The sequence below is a fragment of the Vanellus vanellus genome, assembly GCF_965231255.1.
Source record: "Vanellus vanellus genome assembly, chromosome: 12".
NCBI classification, from domain to species: domain Eukaryota; kingdom Metazoa; phylum Chordata; class Aves; order Charadriiformes; family Charadriidae; genus Vanellus; species Vanellus vanellus.
Window position 1 is genome coordinate 636,472 of NC_138917.1, and position 18,132 is coordinate 654,603.

Here is an 18,132-nt window from a genome sequence, read left to right on the forward strand (position 1 = left end):
CAGAAAGGCTATTCACGACACAAGCACAAACAAGCTAAGCAAAGGCATGCCTCACTGGGGTGCTGGATTCTTACGTCCACGAACTCTCCAGGTGATCACATCCCTTGTGCTTTGCTGAATGCCTCTATTTGTGCAGAGAGCGCGCTTGGGAGAGAGCGGGGCAAACATCCGTCCTTCCTGTATTAGCTAGGGAAGAAACCTTAAAATCAGAATAGGGCTGCTTTTGATTTTTGTTTCATTTTTATTACATACAAGTTTATTAGTTGATGCCAATACATTTTCATCGCAGCATTGGCTCTCAACAATAAATATATCGTGAACATAACGAATACCCTCAAAAGTTATATACTGTTTCTTCCCTGCCTGCAAAAGTGAACCCAGCTCCAAAATATGCTTAAACCTTACCTAAGAAGTTCTTAGTTTCTTCTTCAGGTCCTCGTAAAAGAACATTTTACATAAGAGAGAAGGCAAGCGATCCGTTTTTGTACTCTCTTATTGAAAACCCTTCTACAGTTAGCCTCAAATAACCAAAACATAACACGCAGAAGATCCTTCTGAAATCTTTCTGAAGCTGCTGTAAACTTCCCGTCGTTATTCAAACCTTAAGTTCAATTCCCCTTAGAGATTTTTTTTAGTCTCATTGCAAACATCTTGTCCTTCATTGGTTACAGAATTTTACCCATTCTGCTTTCAGACCACAGTCATGAACCCTCCCGTTAACCCAAGGAAAAAGGTAACATTCTCTGTTTTCTGCAGAAACTCAGAACGCTCTCAGAGGTTGCACTTTCACGTTTGCAAAGACTGGAAGACTCGATGCATTTTTTTCTTTCTGTTCTCATTCCAGGACACCACAGCTACATTGGTGCCCATGTTGACACCTGAGACCAAAGTTCGAGAGAGGAATACGAGCCAGCCCGTTTCCGTATGACTCAGCCATCAGGATTTAGCAGCCCCGGTGCAGCAGTGGGCTGCCACAGCTGTCTCGCATCTGGAATGGAGCAAGCGAGTCCTCCCAGTGCAGGCCTCAGGTAGACTGAGATGCTCTCTGCCGCCGCACAGGGTATGCCTGAGTGACACATGTTACAGCCGTGACTCGTGGAGGAACAACATGAGCTGAACAGATTGAACAGATTAAGAACGCCCGAAGGGCGGCATCAGTTGACTTCTCCCCATAAGCAATTTCTGTTTTAACGAACTAATAGATTCCCTTAAAGGAAGCTGCATAAAATATCAGATCCAGAAAAAGACACACTTAAATGCTCATCTGCTCCACCTCTGAGAAGATGCAACTGGCTAATAAGCATGCCTAAAGGAGGAGAAACGCTGGTCGAACGGAGAGGGGTTAATCTGCAAGGCAGTTAAGAACGGACTAACACTAACCTCTGGGTAGCCTCCAACGTCGTGCACATCGATTCCAAGTAGATGTCCAAGTCCGTGTGGCATAAATATTGCACCCAGATGAACCTTCACCATGTCATCTACATTGCCTTTCAGAATGCCAATTTTAGTCAACTCCTCCAGATGGACTCTGTCAGCCAGACGGTGCATATCAGGCCAGGCGACCCCTTAGAGAGCAGAGACAAGCAGCCGAGTTAACTATTGCTAAAAGTTTCTAAAGACGACTTTCAAAAAGCAGATGTAACACGTGCCCTTTGTTTATAAGAAAGCAAAGGTGGAAAGAGCAACTACATCAGTGCAAAAAGACTTTAAACAAGACAAAATTATCTTAACATGCACGTGAAGAACAGAAAAATACAAACAAGAGAAACAGCAGCACCTTATAATCCAGATCCACACGAGAAAACGTTAAGACGCTGCATCTAAGCCTGTCTGTGCAGATGCAAACGTATCAGTGAGTTTTCTAGAAGAATGCCAACTGTAAAATGCGGTTATTTAAAATGCAGAGCATAAAATACTACTATCCCGTTATGTTCAACAACGATCATACCCATTTAGAACATTTGAGACAGACAGTACTTTTCTACGTACGTAGAAGATTTAAAGCCCACATCTTTCTGGCAAAGGCGCTCTCCAGAAATTAATGATTCCCTTGTGTTAATGGGCTGTGTAAAACACAAGTCCTCTAACACACGTACTAAAACAGCATTACAAAATACTGGTGGTTGACTAGAGACAGAGTGCCAGGATACATTAGATTTCTATTATTTTGGTATAGGATACAATTTTGTTTGACAAACTGCTGGGGGGAGGAGGGAGGAAGAAAGCAGCTCTTTTGTTAGTAACACAGTACTGTCTTAATTAGTTCACCATGGCTTTGAGTCATCATCAACAGAGCGGTTGCAGAGTCAAGACAACTAGGGCTAAGGTACAGTAGAAGAATATTTCCCTTGTTCAATTTTGGCACGATTAAACAAATAAAACCCCAGCAATTTTTAAGGCCAAAAAGCCCATCAAGTTCCATTTGCTCTAATCCAGTTAACCACGCAGCTCTAGGGTCTCGTGAACACGAACGCTGTATCACAAGTACATTAGCACTTTCTGCTGAAAGCGCCGAGCCTTCAAAGGCTGAAATAAAATCACCCTATGGGAGTGCTGAAATGAAATTTGGTTCTCTTATATGGCTCTGATATAAAAGTCAGAAACAAACCGAAGCGCACGTGGCTGCTCCGCCTTGCGCGCCGTCCACCCAGAACCCCAGGCACCTTTACGCTCCCATCAGCACTGACTGGGGATGCGCTCAGCGCGTCGGTGCGTTGACGGCAGCCTGCTCTCCCCGTCAGGTTCTCCGGGATCACGCCTTCCGCCCGCTGCATGAAGCACCGCCCCGGGCCAGGGCTGTGCAGCGCAACACGCCGGACCAAGCCCCGGTTCCCAGCGCGGCCCAAGTGAGCGATGCTCACCCACAAAACGTGTGCAGTATTCCTGGTCAAAATGTGCTATTTTTGTGTTTTCCCTCCTTTAAAAAGGAATTTAGATCTTTCCTTCTGTAAGAACTAATACAACTATAACCGGTTGTTCTCTGACAACTGTGTTCACCGTAATTACACTTTACAAGAATTTATCTGTCTTTTTGAACATTGATTGCATTGCACTTTTCCCTTCTCTAGATTTATCTGTTTCACAGTTATCTCACAACAGGCTCCGATCTACTGCATGACAGACTGAAATCATCACAACCTATCGCATCGGTATTACAGATATCAAACTGAATCACAGTCGCTTTCCCGTTTATTGAGTAGTTGTGGGAATACAGGATTTCTGCGTGTAACTCCCAGTTCAGCTTCTGCACTTTGCAGTCAACTCTAACTGCTCTCAGAGTCATTAATATTCTTTCTGGGGACAGTACATGTTCTTCTGAGATCTCTCCATGCTTCCTTCTCTGAGTATTACTATGAGTCTTCTATTTTCATCCCCGTGATGGCAAAGCCACACGTAACGTCTGACTCTGGTCAACTATTTGAAGCCCCATCCTCTCTTGATACAAACGAAGGTCAGAACTCCGTTGCTGTAAGACAAAACACAACCATATCCCGGATGCTCTGAATCAGCCTGAGCTGAGGTGCCCCAGAGACCCGGGGCTGAGGCGCCCGCTGTCGGCAGTACCGCTCCCCCCGCAGCCGCGCCGGTGCTGCGCCTCTCAGTCCCAACCCGCAGAGCCGCTTGGGGAGCTACAGCCACCGTTATCAAACTCCGGAAGAGACGCAGCCAGCAAGAGGCACAAAGATTAAACTGATCAGACATAAAACCATCCAAACCACGTACCCATCTGTCTGCAGAAGTTTAGCAGAGCCCACGAACGACTCTACCGCCCTAACGGAACGGACTGCTGTGGCTGTAAGTCCTGAGCCCTTCTGGGCGCTGAGCAAATCCATCAGAGCCCCCTCTGCCCTCGCCTCTACTTCTTTCTTTTTCTCTCATTGAGAAAAAGCACGACTATTTCCCCTCTCCTCCTCCCGCCGGAGCTTTGCCTTCTCCATCTGTTTTGGTTTTATTTCATCTTACCTATTTCATTACAGACTGAGCACAACAAAAAGCTCCACTGTGAAATCAGTAATGAGGCTGGATGGAAAATCTGCAGCTTTGGGCTCTTTGCAACCAGGGCAGCGCTTCCGACAGAGCCCGGCAAAAAGACTCTGGACCACTCTGCTATCATCTAGGCGGTGCCATCAGGTTTGGTAGAGATGGGAGCGCTTCCGCTCCAGCTGCCGCGCGCGCTGCAGGAGCTGCAGATGGCAGAGCTCTGGCTGGGGGGACACCAGGCTACTGCGGGAGGCGCCCAGCTAAGGAGCACAGAGCTTGTTTTACAAGTAAATAGCTGTTCAAATAGTCTTAATTTTAAAAACCATGTTTAGAGATAGATTGTGCTTTCTGTTGTATTGTCTGGCTTCACATTTTACTCCACTCTGACTCCAGTGCGGTGGTGGTATTTTGCGCTACTGGGACACCTCCCTCCAAACCACCCCACCTGCAGCGTTGTATAATATAGTCACACCTACACAGTGTATTTTACTGGTGCGCTAAGACAAAAGATGAGGATATTTTTGAGCTGACTAGAGGCAGTGAACTAAGTGGAGCGACCTTACTGGTCTTCGCTTAAAAAACCAGTGATAGCCTTGTCTTGTTTGGTGTGAGCCGATTCCCATCACGCTAGGAATACACTTTAATAGGAAGGTACAAACAGGTTCGTCCCCCTTTCTTAAACAGGCAATTTGAAAAAGAAAGAGGATCTACGTGCAAATCTTCAAACTTTCCTAGTAGCCTTATAATCTCAAAAAAATTAACCTTGTTAAGAGAAAGAACTACTTTACAGCAATAAGGCAGTTACCGAGGAGTACAGAAGACAACCCAGGAAGTCCTCCTGATCCAAGTTTACACATAAGGGATATTCATATGTTGTATACATTTAATATAGAGCAAACAGACATATACAACTCTTCCCATTTATTTTAAACCTAAAATTGTATGAGGTTTATCTGGCAATGAGAATCTTTATAATGCAATGGCCTGTGCGGCCGCAGCCGTCCCTGGGACGGGCCGGCACGTCTGCCCTCAGCTGCCAGTTCAGCGCGCTAGGAACCATACCCGGAGAGCAAACGTCCTCAGACTCTGCTAATCTAATTTTCCTGCGTACGTAGAGGATATCCAATAACTGCAAAAAGCAGAGAAGGGAGGAAAAATTAAATATCACAACTAACATGACTCGGAAAGCCACGAACAGAATTTTTTGGTACTCCCTCATGATGTGCAATTCAACAATCTGGACGTGCCAGAAGGACTTGCCGTGAGGACCTGTGAATCCCTGTGGTCAAGCACGGAGATACCTATGCTCTGTTCAGATGTCCGTGCGCGCATCTCTGCGTGGATGGCTGCAGCACGTCACAAAAAAGAAAACGCTAATAAAGAAGCCTCTGTGCAGGCAGGCAGGCAGGGAACAGTCTGCCCATCGGGACAGCATTTGCAGTCGCGAAGAAGACGACACGGACTACCCAATGCCAAACGAACACCATTCGGTACAAAGAATCCTTGACTCCCGGGGCTTGCTTCACGTTCCGGCACTGCAGGCTTCTGCATTAAGGGTGGTGCGGTAGAGAGCTCCGTCACCCGCCGCAAAGCGACGTCGAGCACCGTATTAGCATTCTTGTAGCGAGAGAAAGCAGTTAAGAAACAACTAAAACCCACAACAAAACAACTTCCACCCAAGCGGCTCTACCCTCAGTCCTGTGAGCTACGGCCGCGGCCGCGCGTTCTGCAGCAGCAGCCTGCGCCCCCTCCCGCCACCACTCACCCACGAGCACGCTTTACTCTGTACTGTTCGGGACTATTATTTCTAAGCTTTAGTGAAGTTTATCATAGTTGCAGACACGCTTTTTGTGTAAAAAGGTTTATCACAGTTGCAGACGTGCTTTTTGTGTAAAAAGGTTGGTTCCGCTATTTATCTTTAAGCCAATTTATAAACCAATTATACTCCACTGACAGATGAGGTTTAGAAAGCGAGATTGGAGGGTCCTTGGACTTTGACAGCTTGTACCAAAATGAGTCTGCACTCAGGAAAATCTGCTGATGATGTGTCTGCTCCATTCTTAATTCTCTGCCAAACGAGATACCGGGTAATACAGGTCACCGAGCCAGCGACGGGCCCCCCAGGAAAGCTCGGTTACCGAGGCTCATTAGGCTGCCATTCGTTACCTGCCGCGCAGCATGCGCTCGGGCGAGAGGCCATACAAAAGGCACCTTTTACAGCAACCAAGGTAGCGGAGACCCCTTGAGATACCGAGCGAACGAACTACGCAGCAATGACCAGGCAGCGGATACGGCCGATAACGAGATGTGACAGATCACGGATTAATTGAACGCTACACGGAAGCTGTTAGCTTGCAGACACCATGCCAACAGCACAGCAGAGGGCTGCCGGCGTGCCACTTACTGTGTTTAAAAATGGCAAACTCAACGCATTAAGTTTACTACAAGGGGTTTTTAAAATTTATTCCCATCAACCTGAATGTCATCTGATATTCAAAGACACTAGAGTGACAGAAAAGAAAAAGATAAAACAGGTATTGTTTTGCTGCCTTGAAAATATTTCCTCTCTAATTATCTGTTTGCCAAACCCACCGATTTCAGATAAAACACCATGTTTTAGGGACTCGGAAACATCATCTAAGGATCTCTGCGATAATCTGTGATCTCTCTGATCACGCTGTTGAGAGGGAAGACTTTTGCTCCAAAAAAAAAAAAACCCCAAAAGAGAAAGAAATGCTTCTAGTGAAACCAGAAATCAAAAGCATCCCTATCATTTACCGAACACACCAAAACGCTTTAAACGGTAGAATTGAAAAGATGGGTTGTTATAACACATCACACTATAAACTGTTCCTCAGTTGCTGTTAACTCACTGGTATTTTCATTCCAGTGATTATTTTTTGGTGTTTTATTAGAAGCTATTCGAGAACATAAAGTCCAAAGAGCATAGAGAAGTAATTTAGAATTACTGCGTGGTATTTAGCCCCTTTGGTCGGAAACTGCTCTGAAAAGGCCTAACAGGATTTTTTTGGCCGCTACTTAGGGTACTTTGTGGTTGTAATGTGACAATGATTAAACCACAAATGATTTAGCGGGGGTTTTGTGTTGTTGTAGGGTGGGGTTTTTTTGCCAGCACAGATGTCACAATCTTACTAAAAAAAACCACGAGTATGGCAAGGTTGTAGTAACTTCTCCCCAAATTGTGCTAAGGTTAAGTTACATTTAATTTCTGAGTGTCCACAGACAGGGGCAAAAGGCCCGATGTCCCCCGGCAGCGCCACCGAAACGCAGACAAAACGGGCAATCCCTGTCCAGCCAGCGACCCACTGGAACAGATTGGAATCTGCCAACGCACGCTGACCGTATCACGCATGAAACAATAGGTCCTTAAAAATTCCAATCAAACCCAGTTTGAAAAACAAACCAAAACATCACTTAAATACTAAACCCAACTATTTCTTTCCTCTGCACTCGGGCGCCAGAGGAGAATTTGTTGTGTTTCTGCTTTTCACGCTTTCCTTTTGCCCCACCGGGCGGAACACTCAGGAGCCGCTCAGTTGCCGAGCTTGGTTCCTGGCAGCACTGGGGAGGCAGCCCCGCGCCGGGCGAGGAGCAGGGAGCGAGAAACCAGACTGCAGCACTCGCGCACCGACGAGGCGCGGGCACAGCGGAGCTCAACGCTGCGTGCGCCGTGGTGGTAATACCGCCAGCCCCAGCGAGCCGGCGTTGGACGGCGGTGTGGCCGCCTGACTCGGGGATGCAGTTTGAGGCTGTATTTTACACGGCTGCAGCTGGCTGCCGCAGGACGAGAAGGGCCTGGTGACCCTCCCATGCTAAAAAGGTGATGGGAATGATATTGAATTCGCTGCTGCGTCACACCCGCAGTGCCGACCGCAGGGATTATCGACTTCAGCCCGTGCCACGAGCCCCAGTGCCACGGCTCCGAACCAGGATGGCCTCCTCCAAACCCCATCCCTCCATCCCCCAGTAAGAGGCGCCTGCCCGACAGACGCAGGAGTTACTGAAGGGAAACAGAGAAGGCTCCCCGCCGCCTCCGAAATTCCAACCTCTTCTCCGAAAGGCCGAACAGTGTCGTGCTATCCAGCTGTATCGCAAAACTTCTTTTGCATCAGCACGATGGAAGTTTCAACCCCATCCTCCCCTTTATGAACCCTGCACACGATCATCTGTAACACATCAGAGGCAACGTCAAGGTAACAGTCTGCCGCGCCGAAACCTTAAGAAAAGCAGTTTGACTCGATGTAGCCGCGGAGCGCGAGGAGGGATTTCTTCCATGCCTGGAAAGGTGCGGCACTGGGACTGAGCAGCGCCGCCCACACTGTGAATTCTACTGGGTGCTCCTTCCCAAAAGGCGTGCGTGGAAAAGAAGAGGGACGAGGCCGGGGGAAGGAGGGAAGGGCTCGGAGGGAGTGATTGCGGTGCGGAAACTTATCAATCTTCGAAGCTTAGAAAAGCCTCTGTCCAGATAAGATTCAGGGCAAACAGCATAATCCGTGTCCGGCAGGTTTGCACTGACAGCTGCAGCTGATGCAGCGCCAAGATCGAAGGACTCGCGAACTTTGTACTTCAACTCAAATTACAACGTATAACGAGGGCATTTCCTGAATACTGAGCTGGGAGAACATCAGTGCACATCAGACCATGTAAAAGCAGCTTATTCCCCCCAAAGTCACTGTTAAAATCAGAATCGTACAGTGTTACGATATGACAACCTGCTACAATTAGGTAAAAGGGATTTTTTAAAAAAATAGCCTTGAACCAAAATGCATTCACGAGAGAAAGGCTGAAAAACCTGCAGCCAACGCAGGCTCCACGTCCGTGAAGACTTCTAAACGTACTTGCTTTGTACAAGTAGCACCTCTGAAGAACCCGTGACAGCAGTGGAAAAACGCGGGTGCTCAGTGGAGCTGGAAAGCCGCCGGTTTGCCCCAAACCCGGGAGCTCTTGCTGCCCCCCGAGGGGCCGCTGCGGACCTCCGCGCCAGGGGTCTGTGGGGCGGGAAGGCCAGCTGCCCTAAGGAGCCTGCTCTTACACCCCTGGAAATAACCCAGCAGCACTTTAGCCTTCGCCGCACGCGCGCGGGTGGGCTCCCGGGCGTCAGTCACCGCGGGAAGAGCGGCTCCCGGAGGTCTGCAGCCCGACCCACAGCCTGAGATCTCGCATCTCGGCACACCGCTGCTGGCACCGAGGGACTGCGGGATCTGCTGAATGCCACAGAAAACACCGCCTTTGTCTTTCACCCCACGGCGGAGGTTACTGCTGCTCTGGGCACGGTGAGGTTACGGGTCCAACAGTGAGAGCTCCAGTCAGCACCGACACCGGTTTTATTTAATACCATCTCGCAAGAGTCAGGGATTGCAACCTGGCCGTCAGTACTGTCTGTGCACCCTTTAGTTCCTCCAGCTTGTATTTCCTAAGTGGTGGCTGATGCTTTACCCATTTACACTGACAAAAACGGAATTAACTTACCGCGGAGCGCTATACCACCTTTTCTGGGTCAATCGCAGGGAGTTGGCATTCAAAGGGAAACTTAATTACGAACATTAATGCTGGAAGAAAAATACAGCCGACTCCGTTCAGCAGAGAAGAGAGAGAGCAGATTACAAATAGCTTTTTAAAACATATATTGACAAGATTTACTTTCCAATCTGTCTTTAACACAATAACACATTCTTAACTGCAAGGGGGGAAAATAATACTGCCGTGTCATTCAGCGGGATTTGTGAATATCAAGCACGGGCTACAACATGCCCCGAAAGCATTTGTTCTTCAGAGGAATTGGTATAAAATCTTCAACTTCTGTCATTAATGTTTTATTTCGGAGAATAATTGTTTTGCTTCAGATATTACAGCAGATTAATAATGATCAGCAGCACTATGCCTAAAATATGACGATCTGAATGGCAATAATTCATATGGGCATTTTGAAATTATACAAACCGTAAAATAGACCGTGCTCCCACACCCTTCCCTGTTGTGCCATTGTCAAAAGGTCCGGTTTACAGTCCAGTTTCTTTCTAAAAATTCATCTAAATTAGCTACTGATTTTATACAGCACAACAGACGAGCGTGCCCACATGGTGTTCTACTAAGTACAACTCTGGACCACATAAAATAAAACTCAAATGACTTGCATACGAAGAACACCCACTGCGTGTGAACGAGAACCTTGTACTTGGAAGGAGTAAATATTAGTAACAGTTACAATTATTTTCTTTAGGTCTAATAGATTTTAATCCTAGTTGAATACAGTGACAATTACCCTAAAGCAGTATTCAAAATAGTAGCAAACAAAACCAAATCTGAATTCTGAAGAAGTTGCAGAACTGTCATGGACAAAAAGAAGTAGTGATCTGTGAAGATGCAAATTTTGAATTTGCATATGTTCTTAAGCACAACTCTGCTCAACTTAACAGAAACAACTGCCAGTAATACGATCTGCTATGCCAAATACCCCAGCTATTAGTTTCCAATTAAACAGTTCTTTAATTATTTGGGTTATTCTAATCCCTGGTCTTAGTACTACCCTACCTGAGCTAAATTCTCCACTATTCCTTTTTTGTTAGAGACACGTTATTAGAACACAGAACAGGGAATCATCCTGCTGCTTTGAATTCAAATCACGGCATTTTCTGTTGTATAAAACAGGTTGTTTATGAAACTGGTACCTGTTCACTAAACCTACCTCCTCCTGACAGTCTCACGGAAAGAACTGTGCCTCAATATTTAGACACCAAAACGTTTTCAGGAGCACGCACCACCCACAGCCTACGTTGCGCTGTACAAAACCACACACCACTCACCCTCTGGAGTCCCCAGGCTTCCAGCTACCCCCCAGCTCCACTGCTGCAGCCCTCCAGGATCACACAAAACTCTGGAAAACAGAGCAGCTGCTCTGCTTTGTCCTTCTAACTGGCAACACTCCTTGGAAGGACGTACACGGGCACAGTAGCTCAGGTGGGCGCCTCCACTGCAAAGTGCTTAAGAAGCTACACGAGAGAACGAAAACGGAAGAAATCAGGAGAAAGGCACAAAAAGCGGGCCCAGGGTTTCCCACAGCAGCTCAACGCTCGGGCAGTTCCAGCTGCCAGAAGACAAAGATCAAGACCAGGTGGGATTAACTTTGTTTAACATCCCGCACCTACAAATGCATGGGGCTGTCTTTGGTCCTCTGTCACCACGGGGAAACCAGAAAGGGGAGTGCCCGACAGGCGAACCCCGGGCACGGCTGCAGCAGCAACCGAAATACCAACGTGCTGAGCCCGGTTTCGAGGCCGTGTATGGCAGGCGGCGCACCGTGGAGTTGTCATGTTTCACCTAGTGAACCCCCACGGACATCTTCTCCTGGGCTTTAAAGGCAGGCCTCGGAGTTAGACCTACAGAAGGGTCTAAGGCCTTTCCCTGGATCGTTCTGCACCTCACACAGTTTGGCCCTAAATCCACTGAACTTGAGAAAGAAACGATGGAGCAGAAGGGTTACTGCTAACTCGAGAGAATCATCTTCAGACACCTATTCTCAAGCGCAAAATGCACGACTCGACCTGGCGAGGCAGCTGGCGCAGGGACAGCGGAGGGACCACCAGCTACAGAGAACCTTCTGTGGTCCCAGCCAGACAGCTGCCGGCCTCTGCTCGCTGGCTCTGCTCCAACCCTCTCCCCTCCGCCTCCTTACCTCAGAAGACCTCGGCTCTCGGGAACTACTCACTTCTTCGCATTTATTCAGCACCTACAGCAAAAGGGCACTCTTTCTTGATGGGCTCTAAGGACCAGCAGATACCTACATGATTGCTACAAGGATGTTTTATTTGCTTGACACGTGAGTTTACTTCTTTGCCCAAAATGGTTTTGACCGCACTTGGTTTTGAACGGTTTTGAAGTGTGCTTGACTGTACTTTCTTGCTCAAGGATTATATGGCAATCCTGGCATCAATGAAATCCGCAATGGCTGATCTTTGATCCCGGAAGAAAGGATTTAAGAGCTTAAAGACCCCATGTCCTTATGTGAAACCTGAGTTCTAGGAAAGCTATAAACAGGCAAGGAATCTTCCAGCCCTAATATGGAGGAGTCTCCACCTTCCACTATCAGAGATGTTCGTCCCGAGATGCAGAATTCTTCCAAGACGTTCCTCAACAGCATTTATCAGAAGAGCAAAGCCTGAATGCCAGAGGTAACACGATACTCACTCTCGTGGATAGTAAAATGCAGACGTGGGGATACGCACATACCCCTGAGCATGAGCTCCAGCTTGAAATAATGCAGAGATACGAATCCTGCAGGGAGACCCTACAGGAAAGTCAGCCTCCCAAGAAGCAAAGGTTTCACACTGCACATAAACTGACTTGGTGAACAACAACTTCTGTGCATATTTGGAACTATTTTTTATTTTTCATTTTATTGAAACAAACAAACATCAATCAGCAAATATTCCCAGCTGCGCAGCTAATGTCTGAGCGCAGTTTCGGTTCAGTGGGGACTTTGGATATACAAGCTTTTTAAATCATATAAATGTAGAGATAGGGAATTGAGTGGCTGCCAACCTGGCCTTGCTCAACTGCTCCCTGGGAGCAGTTTGCTAGACAAAGAGATGCTTTTTTTAAACTGGAATTTAGGACAATAGACCTTACTGATCGAGGTGTTTTAATTCGCTCTCCCTCTCCCCCCAAATACTAATCTGTATAACTTAGAGATTGAAAAAAGTTTTTTCTGTTCCTTTTTATTAAACATACACAAGTTTTGCAGTAGTACCAGGAATGTCAGCACAAGCAGCTCCCTTCCTTCTCCTTCTCCTTCTCCTTCTCCTTCTCCTTCTCCTTCTCCTTCTCCTTCTCCTTCTCCTTCTCCTTCTCCTTCTCCTTCTCCTTCTCCTTCTCCTTCTCCTTCTCCTTCTCCTTCTCCTTCTCCTTCTCCTTCTCCTTCTCCTTCTCCTTCTCCTTCTCCTTCTCCTTCTCCTTCTCCTTCTCCTGTGACTTTCCACTACTCTACTGAGAAGACACGGAGGAATGTTCGGAGGTCCCAGTTCGCAATTACAAAGGGATGAAAATGGAAAGTGATTGCTCCAATATTTAGCTCGTTAATCTTAAAGACTCTGTTTATGATCTCGTGCATTAATCCAAAACAGCTTTAATTGCAAAGCTTAAAGATAAGCATACTTCCCTTTCACTTCCTCTCAACACAGTAGATTTTAACATATTTGAGAAACTTCAATGTTTCTATAAATAGAAACTGTATACAGAAACTTTCTAGATGTAGAAACCGTACTGTCCTCATCAACTAGGAATCAAATTTGTGGAACTCTAATTATTTAATATTCCCTAAATGCTCAAGATAATAATCCAAATAATAACGAGCAGAAATCACTCAAGAGGCTGAACATGGTATAAACACACAGTTATTTGCTAAAGAATAAAAATAAAGCTACTCCACAGTAACTTCCCAAACACTATTGGACTCGTATGCGTCACCAACAGTAAAGCATCCGTATGAGAACGGAGTGATACTCAGCTGGATGAAGCTGGATGAAGTATGAGTGTGCTTCAGACACAGAAACTGGAGCACATCACTGTCTGTTGGTTTGCAAAGTGCCACCTCCCCGGTAAGAGCTCGAGTTGAGCCCAAAGGCACTGATCCTCATCAACACCTCTTTTCTTACATCCCTGACGTTGCCATTTGCACGGGTCAGAACACTGAGTCATGGAGTGATTTAGGTTAGGAGGGATGCCAGGAGGGATGCCAGGAGGGAATGTGGTCCAAACCCTGGCGCACAGTCGGGCTAACTCCAAAGCTAGATCACATTTCTTCAACAAGTTGCTTTCCAGAAGTTTCAGAGAGGAATTTGAGCAAAACCAATTATTTTACACGTTTCTTCAAACAGATTTGTATTAATGACAAAGAACAAACAATACTTGTCTCCCAGGTGCAACTGATGACAAATAACGGTTAATAAAGCTATTACACCGACATCGGCTCTAACTTGTGGGACCAGACGGGATTTGGGAACGATGCGCGTGTGCCCTCTCAAGGTCTTCAGATCTTTCCACCATCAACAAACATGTCAAACTTGCTCACAAAAGGGTCTTAATCTACCCCTGCAGTTCAGGCTTCCAACCGCCACCACGACAGTTGTCCACTGGAAGTGCTACAGACGCTAGAGCTGAGACCTCTCACCCCGCCATTAACCATTGCACTATGCAGCCTCACGCCTACTCGTGCTGCGCTACACAATACTTCTTTTTCCACCGCGGTTTGCTTTTCTAACCCCGGGCAATTACAGAGGTGGGGGAGAGCTACACTAAGGCAGTATTTTTACGGTTACAGCATCAAGGACTCCAGAGTTAGGCAGTATCAACTGAAGCTGCCTGTGCGAGCTTTGCCTGGACCCCTGGTGCTGCCGTGTTACGGTCCAGCCCTTTAGTTACACGGCCATCTCCTTTGGAAAGGATCTCAGTGGTAGCAAGCCTTTTTGATGCTGCCGCCTTTTTCAGTCCTACAATAAAACTTTTAAAACCTTTTGGAGATTTTCAGTGGCACTCACCGGAGGAACAGACGCAGTGCTGTTTTGCAATGGAAGCAGCTGGCTAAACGACGGAAAACCTGATGCAAGCAAAACCACAACATCCATTCACGCATTACTACAGACAGGAGAATTCACATGTAGGAGAGCCTCAGAAGCACCCCAGTCCCGTGGAAAAGCTTCCATCAGACCAACCAAAGCTTCCTACCGACCACAAGATGCAAATCCACAGGAAGCCCCGAGTCCCTTTAGTCCTAGGGCTACCTCATCCCAGATGACTCTAGCTCCAAGGCAAGCACAGCTCCTGCTAGACCACTGAAGAGACCTGTTCCTCACACAACTCCTCTTCCACCTGTTGCGAAAGCTGAACGTGTGCAGGAGAAGAAACAAGAGACTTCAAGAAAAGCAAGCATGGCAAATGCACTGGAATGTTGCCACCGGGCATCAGCAACCATTCTTGCCGCGGACTCACATGCCCAGCAGGACGCTAGGCAACTGGCTTCAAACACAATTTTTTATTCTTATTTATTTATTTTACATTTGTCCGGGAATATTTTTCTTTTATTTTACCAGTGTCTGATTTGACAATCTGGAGCCTGATGTGCAGGAAAGCTGGGCACTCACAGCTGTAACAGAGGTCAGAACAGCTGGGGTTTGAGCAATGTTCGACTCCCTTAAAAAAATAATCTCGAGTGTGATGGATTTCAATCTTGGAATCCCAAATGAGCCAACAGCTCTTACACCACCTTCTCCAGCCTGTCTGCCACTGCCTGCAGCAGGGGAACCGCTGCACACTTCCACATCTCCAAGGCGAAGCACAAGCACCTGCGTACTGTTACGATGAGCACTCAGAAAAACTGGTGAGGACGTTAATAATTCCAGATTCAGAGCAGGTTTTGAACAATAGGCAATAAACAGCCCTGGGCCACGCATGGAACAAAAGGTTAAAATAAATTACCGAATAGCTGCTCATTAGCTCCGCTCTTTCTGTTACATGCATTGCATTAAGATAGCAGAGGGAGAAACAATGAATGTATCCACAAGAAGATTTTTCATCACGATCACCCTTGGAGGTGAAATCTCTTGGTTGTCCCCACTTACTGTGTTTTGGTTTACACGGCGGAGTTTTGAAGTGCACGAGCTAAATTCATTTCAGATGGAAGTAAACTGGGAGATGTGCTCCAGGAGCGCACCTAATGTGCCTGAACCAATTTACTAAATCTAATGAGATTAAAAAACAATGCAGAAGTCAGACAAATTAGGACACTAACTTCTGGAATACTTTAAGTCTGGGACACTTGGCTTTACAATTTCACTCCTTCTTAACAATTCTTTTGATGTAGAATATCTACATAAAGACAAATGGCTTCTCAAATCGCTGTTCCGAGTAAGAAGTAGATGACGCCTCAGCCACCGAAGTGAATGGAAGTGTCAATGTTCTGCACATCCGCCCCTGTATTTTAGCTCTGTGGAAGAGTAAATTTAACCCAGATGGACTTGACGCATTAAGAATATCCCCTAAGTAGAAATGCAACATTCCTCTCTGACATTTTGGATCACGAGCCTGATTTTGTAGGAAAGAGGCAATTATCCCACTGCCACACAAGCATGCCTTTTTGACTCTTTCGCTGCAGCGACAAGCAGCGCTATCTTCACTCGACATCCACGTTCAGTAGTTTCAAAACTGCTCTTTATGCAAGCCTGAGTATGTCTTTCTCCCCTTTTATTTTAAACAGATTTGGTTTGTGGAAGCAGTTGCGACGGCTGCACTGAACTTGGGCTATAATCCCACAGAGAGCGTTTCTTAACTTTCAGAACATATTATTTGGCTCGCAGGAGAAATCCTGTTCTTTCAGTTGGAAGGTAGGGAGACCCATATATGTGATTTGAGCTGTTTGCGTTTGGACCATGCACAGGATGTAGTCAGATGAGTGCTTTTCTACAATAAAATACGAGGGTTTGGAGCATTTTTAAAATTGTGACAACTGTTTGTATATAGAAGTATAAACAAAATGTATTAGGAGGTCTGTTATCTCTCAGAAAGTAACTTCACTCGAGAGTCAATTAGGTTCATATGAGAGTCAAACTGACAAAAGAAATGCAGATCTCCGAACTACACACATCTCTATCAAATGTTTAAGGTTGCTGGCAAATGCCTGTCCTTCCCTAAACACGGTTATGCAGCCCGGTGTTTGGTTAGCGACTCTCCCTGAGGTACTCGCTCCCTATCTGGCGCTGAGACGGGCTCCGGGAACCATTAACCTCCCGAAGACAACAACTAGCCATCCCCTGTGACCCCGTGCCACGAGGCATGATTACGGCCCCAATTCTGAGCTGGAGAGAAGTACCGTTGCCGACTCTGCTGCGCACTCTCTGCCCGCGCAGCCTGTCCCACCAACGCCTACGGCCATGCCAGCCAACTCGCTTGGCTGCCTTTGATCTCAGGAACCCTGGGAAACGAAGACAAACAAAAATAATAGCAAAATGCACGAGGGCTCCATAATTCGGAAAATCTGACTAGAGCACGACGGGGCTGGGTGTTACATGTAGCGCCTCTAAACCCGCAAGCCTTTCTGCCTCCTTTTTCGCATTAGCTTTCCGTCAGACAGCGAGAAGAGACACTCGCGAGCTGAGTTCCCCCATCCCGTCCCACTCCCCTCTGTGACAGTACCCGGCTCCCCTGGGAGCGGATCCTGGCGATGAGCGAACAAATTAGGTTTGTTCAACAAGACGAAGGAGGCTGCAGCCTCTCCCACAGAAAGGGCTTTCTCTGGGCAGCGGGAACAATGCGTTCAGTTCTCATCCGCCCCTTGCAGGGGCTCTGGGGTTTCTCAGCAGCCTGGGAAGCCTGTGACACTAACCACGCTATGAAGGTCAGTGCTTCTATTTCTTCTTTTTCTGCAGCGGAATACCAGCCTTCCAGGAGATCCGATGCCACTGTCGACTAGCAGTCCAACAGCACGCGGCAGGGCGGCTTTTCTGCCTGTCTCCGTGTTCAAGTCAACCAGCTAGCCAAAGCATTTTAAGGGAATTTGGTGGAAGGCACAAAGCAGACAAATTTCTTCAAAAGGATTTGTGAAAGCCTTTTACAGAAGTGTCTTCTCTCCTATGGCCCCTCGTAAGAAAAGGGGTGTGATTGGAAACAAACCAACTAAGTAACTATTTGAATAACATCTGATTTTAAAGTTGTATATACAAGAGGATCTCTCTCTAATCTGACTCATCGTTTCAGTTCGAACTGTCTTTAGAACATTGTAAATTCATTTCAGACATCGAAAATACTTTTTTGCCAACTACCTGTTTTAAGTGTTTCATACCAATCTCAGCAGTAAAGAGTCTTTGGCCTTTGGTGTGCTTTGGAGAGCTCATCAGAGGAAAACATAATAATATTGTCAGATTTTTTGCATCAGTGGACAGACGGGTTAAAAGCTGCAGAAGAACTAGGGTACAAACCATACAGACCTAAAAAGCAGACTTTTCCAGATGGTGAAAATTTTTGCACATTGCAGGACTCTACCCAGATCTGTAACTCGACAGAGTGCCAAAGCTCCGGGTTGCATTTGAACCTGTCCACAGAACGCGTGTTTAACCTGCTTTCTGTAGCCAGAAAACTCGTGAT

The 18,132-nt window shown here is 46.7% G+C and overlaps 1 protein-coding gene across 1 annotated transcript in view; it reads right to left on the bottom strand.

The window, feature by feature from the left end:
- PEPD (peptidase D) overlaps window positions 1-18,132 on the bottom strand; it is a gene marked incomplete at its 5' end in the record, with an annotated part of 154,238 nt that overhangs the window by 18,778 nt on the left and 117,328 nt on the right. The window contains one exon of the mRNA XM_082489271.1: window positions 1,381-1,565. Coding sequence (XP_082345397.1) covers window positions 1,381-1,565 — 185 coding nt within the window. The remainder of the gene's footprint in view (window positions 1-1,380; window positions 1,566-18,132) is intronic.